General features: G+C 48.2%; 1 protein-coding gene across 1 annotated transcript in view; it reads right to left on the reverse strand.

The window, feature by feature from the left end:
• The window catches only part of Spon1 (spondin 1), a 294791-nt gene extending 284082 nt beyond the window's left edge, over nt 1–10709 (reverse strand). The window contains exon 1 of the mRNA XM_041666818.1: nt 10077–10709. Within this exon, the coding sequence (XP_041522752.1) occupies nt 10077–10314 (238 nt within the window). The 5' untranslated portion in view covers nt 10315–10709. The remainder of the gene's footprint in view (nt 1–10076) is intronic.
• Between the last annotated feature and the right edge of the window lie 211 nt (nt 10710–10920).

Here is a 10920-nt window from a genome sequence, read left to right on the forward strand (position 1 = left end):
CATGCATTCTCTCTCGGCTCTTGAATGTCATGTGACTAGCTGGCTTCTCACAATGATGGCTTGTAATCCAAATAAACTTTCTCCCCTAAGTTTTTGGGGGTCCAGGGTATTTTATCATAGCAACAAAAAAATGCAACAGGAACATAGGACTCTGTGATGTCATTAAGTCATGATTCCATCATTGGATCCATCACCAATTAGGTCCGAGTTTTCACGGTCCAGTTACTTCCTCAAAGTCCATACGTTGTCAGTCAAGTGCTAAATGCGTAAAACTTCCAGGGCATTTTAGAGTCCTGCCATAAGATTTAGGACGTAAATTTATTCATAAGTAAAACCAGGTGAACAACCAGGGGATGGTAATCAGTTAATAAATATCAGTGTAGTGATAACAGGATGTTTACTTGTAAATGCTGAACTATAGATGTTGCTTTAAGGAAAGCTCTTACCTAAGCTCTAGCCTGCTCGAGATTCCATGAACTGTTTAGATGAAGGTTTATTGGGCCTGATTATAAGAGCCATGGCTAATCTAAAATAACATTATGTAGATAAAGTCCCCTGTGACAGAACTAGGATTCCATGAGTGATTGACCAGAAATCATGCTGGAAATTCAATGGGAAAGCATATCAAATATGTTCAGGGTGGGGGTGGGGGTGGAGGACACATATCTGTAATTCTAGTACTGAGGCTGAGGGCTGGGGTAAAGATGCTCCTGAGTTGGGGGCTAGCCTAGGTTTACAGAGCAAGGCCTTGTCTCAATCCCCTCTTCAAGTGAACCAGTTATACCAAAATTTGTTAATCTATCAATCGTTTTCTCTCACTATAGCATAGTAGCAGAGGCAATTAGCAGAGAAACCAGCTATTTTAGCTCATAGTTCTGGGGGGTACAGTCCAGAATTTCACAGAACCGTGGTCTGGGGGCTGCTCTGAGAGAAAGGTCATGTGGTGGGAAGAGCTACTTAGAACTTGAACTAAGAAGTAGGGAGAGAGTAAGACCAGGGAGTCATGACACACCCATTGTCCTTGAGACCCCACCTCCCAAGCGGCCACAGCACCTTCCCACACCAGCATCCCAGGGAGCAAGCCTGGAATGGACCTCCAGGGGATATTAGCCATGTGTGCTCAAACCATAGGAGTTAGGAAAGGCAGCGGCCTTCCCAGAAAATAGCAAACATCTGAGTTGGCTGCACCCCGAGGGTGATTCCAGAGCACATCAGGGCTGCCAAGAAAGCAAATACAAGCCCTGGCAAGCTGACACGCGCAGTGTCCAGGACAGGAAGAAAATCATTCTGTCCCTATCAAAGTGCATCTGGAGTACAAAGCCCAGGAAGACGGAACGTCGCCTATAGGGACAGGTAAAGACATAGGGCGTGGCATTTTAGTCAGAAGAGGAGCCAGGGTAGAGAGCTGTTTGCCCATGTGCACCTCAAGGCTGACATATGGCCGAGGAAACACCTTATTTTGTGTGATTCTGAAGACTAGAAACTCGGAAAGTGTGGAAATTCCCTAAGAGGCAGCAGAGAAGAAATACCGGTTCCGTGTGGGTCTGGCTTCACCAGTCTGTGAGTGTTGCTGCTGAAGGGGCTCACGGTTGCCCTCTGCACCCTTTCCACACTGCCAAGGCAAAAGAATGGCAAAATTGGGCCAGACCTGAGGGCACTTCAGAGGTGCAGTAGTCAGGTCATGTTACTGCGACAGGCGCTGTTGGGGAAGCTGAGGAAAGGGGCCACTTCCCTTAAAAGAACGGATACGGTCTTGGGATCCAGTTCTTTACTGGGCTTGCCAATCGCTATAGCTGGTTCCAGGAAAATTCACCTTCCCAATCTGTATGGGCTTGAGTGTCTGCCCTGCGAGCCCGCGGGTGAACTGGCAGCCTTCCCTCTGCCCTTTGCCTGCAGCAGCTGCCCACTTCTGCATCCACCTGCTTTTTTATACCAGCTCACCCTCACCTTGCACAGAGTCCATCTGCCTGCCACCCATCGCCAGCCTCTGTCCCAGGGCATTGGCTGTCCTTTCTCTCTGCTGCCACCATCTGGACGGCCTTGTCTTCTTCCAGTGCCATCCAGGGACGCTCACCTTTCTGGTTGAGAGAGACAGGATTCCCTCGAGAACAGCCAATAAGAATGGGAGGTGCTGGCAGATCTTACCGCGGGACCTTTGAGTGTAAATAGCACTCCCCTTCCCCCAACCAATAATGATTTAGTGCCTGCCCTCCATACAGGATTCTGGGGACTGGAGATAAAATAAGAAAGACATAGGCTTTGCTCTCATAAAGCTTGTATTCTAGATAGAGGAGGCAGATGATAAACAAGATAATTTCAGCGAGAGCTTAAGGGATGAGAAAGAAATAAATCAGAGGGGGGAAACCCAACGGGAAATATAAAGTGGTGGCCAGAGAAGCCTCCTTAGGATGCGACTTAATATACAAGGACTTAGAGAGGAGGAATCAGTCATACGGAGGTCTGGGAGCAAACTACGTCCCTAGAGGCTTCCCTTTGGATTGCGGAGATTAATTAGGAAAACCCCGAGACAGGAAGAGAAGAAGCAGGAGGTGGGGTAAGATGGGTGGAGATGGGGGGGGGGGGGGTGGCAGGGACCACAGGACTTTATTTTCCACTGGGTCCGCTTCTGACTCCACCCACTTTCCCAAACTGCACAGGATGATTGGTTCTTGAAAATCTCCCCCATCTCTCTCACACAATCCTTGAAAACAGATCTGTAAATCCCTAACCCACAGTGCCCCCTCACCACCACCACCACCACCACCACCACCACCTCCCACTCTCCCACCCCCCTTCCCTCCCACCCCCCTACCCTCCCACCCCCCCCACCCCCGCCTCCAGGCCTCAAGCAAGGGTTCAGGCACTCTAAACTCTGTAGTTTAAGAATAATCTCATGTACATGGAGTTTGCTCGCAAAAGGCTTCTGGGGTGGGTGCTCCACTCCCTGCCTCCTCAGATCTGAGCCTCGACTAAAACCAGTTGTGAAAATGCGGCATTTTACGCCAACAAAACTTACTAGCATCTCAAAGAGTTTTTGTGAGACCTCACCCGTAGGTATTTCAAAGTCGATGAATTAAAGGAAGAGATTGGTGTGTGTGTTTGTGTTTGTGTGTGTGTGTGTGTGTGTGTGTGTGTGTGAATCAAGTGATTCTAGGCACTTCCCGCTCCACTCACTGCCATGCTTACAAGCAAGCCATGTTGCCTCAGTTTCCCTACTCAGTCACATGGCCGGGGATTCCTACTTGCCTGCTAGTGTCTAAGGAGGAGAAATCAACAGTTTTCTCTGTTGCCCAACAGAAGAAGCACAGCTCTCTTCCACCGCTGGAGGGAGGATAGCACTGGACTTGAGAAATGCCCACGCGCTGCTATCCCTGCTAATGGAAATCCCTGGAGGGCGCATAAATCAGACCAGATTGGAGCTTCTCTCCGTGTTGCATGTGATGCACAGCTTCAAGGGACCTTGAAGGGATAATTTTGACTTATATGATTTAGACTTCCCATCTGCCCCTGAATCTCAGCCTCGGCTAGGATAGGTATTCATTGCACTCAGATTCTTTTGTTCCTTTTCGTTTTGAATGCCTACCCTGGTGGCTTTTTTCTTTCTCTTCCCACACATGCCCATTGCTTTCTTGCTCTTTTCACTTCTTCCTTCCTTCCTCTTTCCTTGCTGATTCCTCCTTTGTTGAGGGAAAAGTAAGATAGAATAGGCTGCCTACATACACTTACATAAAGTCAATGTTTTAATATACACAAACTCACAAATCACACACACGTACTTACATATATACACACAGTCAACATTCCTCTCTCTGTCAATGGATTTAGCAGGAATATCAGCTCACTCTTTCACGAATCCCACCTAGAAGAACCTTCACTGAACTAGGGGATATGACAGTCACTAAAAACTTGGGGCAGGGCTGAGAGATGCCCTAACTGTTAAGAGCAGTGGCTGCTCTTTCAAATGACCTGGGCTTGGCTTCCAGCATCCATATGGCAGCCCACAACTGCTCTAACTATAGTTCCAGAGGACCAAACGCCCTCTTCTGGTCCTGTCAGGCATTGCATGCACATGGTGTGCAGACATATATACAGGCAAAACTCACACAAAAGTTTTTTAAAGCAATTTCTAAAAAATGGAACAGTCTCTAACTGCTCCACCAAATCTATTTCTCCTTCATTAAAAAAACTCTAAAGTATTAGCAGGATGTATGTCCCCAAAACTCAAAACTATATTTCCCAGACTCCCTTACAACTGAATGTGATCACATGACTAAACCTTCGCCTAGAGAGCATGTCTAGAAGGGCTAGGCACAATCTCCAAGACACATCATTCAACTAAAGCTGTCCACTATTTCTATCCCTCTCCTCAACACTATGTACCAGATGGAGTTTGGCTATGAGAACAAGTTGGTTACCATGATCCCTGGAGAATGCTATCCAATAAAATGTCCCACAAACTTGACTGTGTTAGCCAATATTCAAATAAAGAAACAAATGTAAGATGATTGAAACTAATTTTAGCAACATGCTATTTAACCCAACATATATATATATATATATATATATATATATATATATATATATAATGTCCTTTGCAAAATGTAATTTATTTGAAAATTACCAGTAAGAGCTATGCTCCTTTTTCACCTGAATTCTTCAATACATTAGAGCACACCTCATTTCAGACTAGGCACACTTGAAGTATGTGATGGTCTGGCTTCGCTAGCAGCTGCCTGGTGGGTAGCAGTGTCCTAGAAGAGGGAGAGCAACAAGGCTGAAGGAACCTGGGCTCCTGGCTGATTTCATGAAGCCAAGAGATCCATCATGTCTGGCCTCCTATTTATCTCACGTGTAATAAATCATCTGGAGTCCCTTTGTAATGAGCTTAGCCTATATCTTGACTAAATAAGAATTTTACTCCCCATAGAAATTGATCTTGACCTATATCTTGTATTCTGTAAAGAATATAAAAGGGGACTATGGTAGCAAAAATCTCTTGATCTTAGCTCTGCTTCAGTGTGTGGATCTATCATTCCAACCTATAGTTCCAGTTAGAGTCAGCTGCAAAGGAACAACTTACCTGGGCAGGAGAAAGCACTCAAGTAGCCGACTTTGAAAACCTTTAATTAGCTGTGCCTTACTTTATATGTTCTGATGCTTCCCCCATTGCCTGACACTCGAAAGCAACAGCAACTTCCACAACCACTGAGCATCAGACTTGATGCAGCTTTTGTATTTTGTTTTCCTTTTGAGTTTTCCAGGGATCTCACTATGTATGCCAAAGTTAGTCTCAAACTCGTGAACCTCCTGCCTCAGCTTTCTGATTCCTAGGATGATAGCATGCATACAACCAACTTTGGCATCTTTTGATCTTTAATATCAATTTAAACTAAATATTAAATGGGGCAAGAATTTAAAATTTAAAACCACATAATAAAAGGGAAAGAGTAGTATAAGAGCAGAGGAAAGATGGAGAGTTCTTGTTTTGAAAAAGCAAGTCAGAACAAAAGAAACTTTATTTAAAAGGTCTTTCCCGGCTTCAGTTTCTCAGCTCCCGCCTAGCTATGCTCAAAGATAAGCATTTACAGACTTGCTATAAAACAACTGCATGTGGGTGAAACAGTTCATCAAGTTAGGTTTTGCCTCCTTCGTCCGGTTTATTCCTGCCTTCCCACGAAGGGAATCTCTCAAAGACCGACAAGGCCCTTGCTGTTCTAGACTGAACCTCTGTTTATGGGGAAATGCAATGTTGAAGTCTATAAGAAGCCAGTGCAGGAAGTCTTCGCAGCCTTGTTACTCTGTGCCCTGAGATGTGATTTTCTTAATTTATTGATCCTTTTCCCCTTCAAGGAAATCTCACTACCCAGAAGGCTGAGGCTAGTATGATGAAGTGTTTCTACTCCCAAATCAGTTATGGGTTGGCACAGAGGACTAGCAAGGGTGCAGACTGAAGGGTCGCATAGACCCGAGACTGGATCTTGACTTGTAGCTCTATGATTGTGAGGAACCAGCCTCTCTGACACTAAGTCTCATCTATAAAATGGAAATAGAATAAACTGTCTTACAGGACCGTGAGGAATAAGGGAGCTGAGTGGGAAGAATTTAACACAATGTCTTTTCTGGTGTCATGATAAGCATTTTTTTAAACTTCCAAATGAACTCTCTCATAACATGTATTTATGTATATTGTGTGTGCTCACACACACAAACATACATGTGGCACCCACTTCTGTTGACTCTTATTTTCAGTTCTCATGATGCTTTGGGGATGCCCTCCCCTCAAATGCTCTCACTTTGCAGAAAGGGAAGCTGCGGTTCAGAGACATGTAGTGGATTGCCTGCCATGGCACAGTGACTATGAAGCCAAGCAGAAATCCAAAATGAATGCATGCATCATGAAACCCCATGCTCTGTCTAGGAGGCTGAGTTGCCTCTCATGCTAGCAGTGTGTGTCCCGAACTGGGACAAAGACGAAAGAGCCAAGCTGCTTTGGAGGTCTCCAAACCTCTGGCTTTAAATAAATCCCCCAATTATGCCTGCAGTTGGACCGGCTTTTGAAATCTCTTGAACATTCCTTTCCCATCAAGTTCCTTGAAATTTCCCTTTAAGCAGCATCTAGGAAAAGACACTCTCATTAGCTGGGGTCTGACTTTATTTTCCCAATAAACAGACCTCCGCTCAGACAAAAGAGCCTCTCTTACTTTCCGTCACTTCGTGCACATTGCAGCTGATTTCCTGCTATTTGGCTTGAAATTGTGATCTGGGAAAGGCTGGCCCTGCAAATTGTCGCCCTAGAAGAGAAGCCCCTGGAGTATCCTCAAGTTGTTATTTTTAATCACTGTAATCGCCTTTCAAAGGAGGCTCCGGCCAGAAACAGAGTGGGTCTTTCAGGGCTTTCTAAAGCACAATTATGGCAGTGGGCTGGGGGGTGGCCCAAGAAAGCGGGGGAGGGAGAGAGGGAGGGTAGAGAGCAGGGGTGGGGGAGAAAAGGAAGTCAGTACAGCACTAGCAAGTTGGAAAAGGCTGAATAACTGTCCCAACTGCACCCAGCCTGTGGGGAAGAAGCCCCATGGCTCAGTTTGTTAAAATAGGGACCCTTTTATTCAAAACTAGAATAGCCAAAGATTATCCTCAGATTGGGGGGGGGAACAGAACAGAACACAAATGCTATTGGGTGATAAACTGAAATAAAGGGCAAAGATTGGAGGCAAAAGAAGGAGTCACCGATTCCAAGAATGATGATGAATGTTAAATTGGAAAAAAAATAAAAAGCAAATAGAAACCAGGAGCATGGTAAGGTCTGTAAACCTGAGTCAAAGCCCGGCGGTGGTGGCGCAGGCCTTTAATCCCAGCACTCGGGAGGCAGAGGCAGGCGGATCTCTGTGAGTTCGAGACCAGCCTGGTCTACAAGAGCTAGTTCCAGGACAGGCTCCAAAACCACAGAGAAACGCTGTCTCAAAAAAAAAAAAAAAAAAAAAAAAAAAGAAAGAAAGAAAAGAAAAGAAAAAAAACCTGAGTCAAGTCACCTAGTAGAACACACTAAATTTACTTTTAATGTGATACTGTAAGGAAATACAAGCTGATGGAAAATGTCACGGACTAAGCCAGTGCATTTTCGCAGCTCTGTATCTGATGTGTTAATCACAGAACACTCACCCAAGAGACCTTAGCATGGCTTTCCCAAGGTCTTTCTTTCAGGATACCCTGGCCATGGAAGGGAGAAAAGGTTGTATTCCCACCTGCAGCCGGAGCAGGTACCACCATATTCCAAGGTCTAAGGGTGAAGGGTGAAGGGTCCAGGGCCCACCCCTGACCTGGTCTCAAATCATCCCTGCTAGGCCTTGGCTTTTATCTAAAAGTTCTGGAATGACTCTGAACATGTGATTACGGCATGTGCCCCCTCCCAGTGCTGCCACGAGTGCTCAGCCAGACAGAAGGACTAGTATGAGAAGGGACTCCAGGATGCCCTTGCTTAGCCAAAATTCTCTCTCTCTCTCTCTCTCTCTCTCTCTCTCTCTCTCTCTCTCTGTGTGTGTGTGTGTGTGTATGTGTGTCTCTCTTTCCTCTCTCTCTCTTCTTCCCTTCTCCTTCCCCCCCCCTCTCTCACTCACACACACACACACACACACACACACACACACACACACACTCCTTTCTTGGGTTTAAATTAGGGACTAACCATAGATAAGGCCCCTAGTATGGAGAAATAACATTTACTCAATCATTAAATTAATTCACGAGGAACCAGAAAAGGGCAATCATTTGTTTGCTCACTGGTAGCTGGACTGGAGGAGTGTTGACAAACTTTTAAACCAGAGTAGTGCACACACAGACAACAATGAGACTAGACAAAAATCCCTCCATTTTTAAGCCAATAAAGAAAAGTCTCCCACCCTACCCAAACTAATGAATTTTGGGGGACCTACTGTCTCTCATACACACTCACCTTTGTTTGAGTAAATGCCCCCACCCCACCCCAGCTAGGAATCAGGCCCAGGGGAATTGAATAGCTTTCACAAAGTCACAGAGCTACCAGCCCCAAATCCCTTTCATTCCTCTCCCTGTTGTTTCCCCCGTTAACTCAGACTTGTGTTTAGTGGGCCCAAAAGGTCAATGAGGTTTCTTTGCTTTTGGCCAATCTTCCCAGGTTTGCAGAGTACCTGGTTGTTTTGTACATCCAGGTCCAAGATTCCTTCCACCAAGCTGCGTGCTCCCTCCCAGGCTGGGCGTTGTGGGTTTTACCCAACATCTTTCTTTCTGGAGAAAGAAGGATCTTGTGGACTCCTCCAGGAACGAGGCAGATCCTGGCCAAAGACTGAGGACACCAGTGCATGCAAGGAGCCCAGAACATGACTGGGTAGCTTGGAGTGGAGAAAAACAGGTCCACCCTCCCCGGGAAAGAGAAGCAGCTTTCTGGGAAGTGTGGTCGCTGGTACTGGTAGAGCTGACACTGCCCCAAACTTTCTCCCAGTGCTTCCAAACATTTCCTCTCTGGGGGAAACAGGGAGGCAGCAGCTGGGAGCCCCGTTGACCCACCAAGTGCTCCAACAAGGCACCAGGGTTGTATGGTGAAGCACCCTGGCAGGACCCCAGATGCAAGTAAGTTCGCCCTGTGTCCCACCTGGAGACAGGCAGCTAAGGGTTGTAGAAAAGATATCTGGGGAGCATAGAGACCTACTGAACAGGAAGGCGGTGGAGCGTGAGGATGGAGTAAGGTGTCTTAGAGACCTCAGGTGGGTACGGGTCTATGTGCTGGCCATATGAGAAATCGCCCACCTGCTTGTATAGCCCTTCCTTGTGCTCTGAGACCCGCTCTCCACAAAGCTGGGCATCACCAGCTCTCACAGTCTCCAGGCTGCCAGAGTCAAGGTTCCTCCACATTCAAAGAGTCTTGGGAACCCTGCATCTCTTTTTCAATCACCACTGTCACCTTCTATTGCGAGACTACCCAGATTCTTTGAGGACCCCATCGTCATTAGAACCTGTCCTGGAAATTCAAGGGTCTCTTGGTCTACTGGAACATAGAGAGTAATTTAGGCGTCTTTCTGTGGACCCTTCTGGTCCCTCCTCCCCGCACCTTAAGACTGGTTAAGGACCCCTCCAGGAAGCGAGGGTCCTGCTTGATCCAGAAGCTGGTCTCTCTCTCTTTTAAGGTTGGAAGCCGCTGATAGAGCTGCCCTGCCTGGGACCCACTTGAGGGTACCCTCTTCCACAGAGAGCAATCAGGAGGAAGGCGGGTACACTTCACTCCAGCCAACAGCTGGAGTAGAAGCCTGGCTCCTTCCCAGTCAGGCCGGCGTGATGTGTGGCTCTCTGTATTCCCCGCCCGGGAACCTTGTGTTGGAGACCGGGCTGTCTCTCCTGCCCGCGGCCCCCGCGACCGCCCCCTCCTCCCCCAATGCTGGGTTGATGGGTACAGAGCTGGCAGCTAAGAGGCTCAGGGCAGCCAGGACACAACCCCAAGCCAAGATGCGCAGATACCGTGCGCCCGGGGAATATGCTTCCCGCTCCAGCCCTGCTCGGGTCAAGGCCCTAGGGGGCATTGGATCCCGTGTCCCCAATGCCACTTGACTTACCGCGGTAGCTGCTTCCTGGTTTATAGAAGTCAGGGTCGCCTTCCACGCGGAGGCTGAACTCTGTGTATCCCTCGCGTCGTGTGCCCTGGGCGCGCAAGATGCGGCTACAGTAGCCCTCCGACTTGGACACTTTGTCCAGGGTCTCATCTGAAAAAGCCAGCGCCACGGCCAGGGGCAGCGCCAGAGCCAGCAGCGCAGGACCCCGGCTAAGCCTCAGGGGCGCTGGAGACATCCTCATCCTCGAGGGTCCCCCAAGTTTGTGCTGATGTTGTTAGACCCTCGTCAGGACACTCGTGCCCGAAGTGAAGCGGGCGGCAGAGGCGAAACCTGGAGGAGCCCGGGTGGCACTGGTGGTGGGGAGACCGAGCCCGCCTCGCTTTGGCGGCTGCGGAGCTGCGCTGCTCTGAGCCGAGCTGAGTGTGCGGAGCCGAGGGGCGGGCGGTGGCGAAGGAGCGCGAAGAGGGAGGGCTGGTTGCGCCCGGATCCCCAGAGCAGCGCGGTTTTGTTTCCGAGCTGGCGATTAGCAGGCGCTCTGCTGTTTGTTTTGCGAAGCTGGATTCCCAGGGTCTGGTGGGAGAGAGCAGGGATATGCAGACACGTGCAGACTCAGTCAACCCCGCCATCAACAAGGCTGCTTCTTCAGCTCCCAGCTAGCCCCTGGGTCCTGTGGACCACAGTTCTCTGAGGAGGGAAAATCTGTCAACTAACTTTTATTGCACACCTACTCTGTGCCAGGCTGCGCTAGCGCCACACACCGCAATCACTTATTTTTAGACAAGCAGATCGCTACGGACCACCTTCGCTGTCCTGGTCCGCTGCCTCCATTGCTCTTCCCAAGCCACTT

This window comes from Microtus oregoni, unplaced genomic scaffold (genome assembly GCF_018167655.1).
Source record: "Microtus oregoni isolate MIOR12 unplaced genomic scaffold, Mior012 000016F_ref0000370, whole genome shotgun sequence".
NCBI lineage: Eukaryota > Metazoa > Chordata > Mammalia > Rodentia > Cricetidae > Microtus > Microtus oregoni.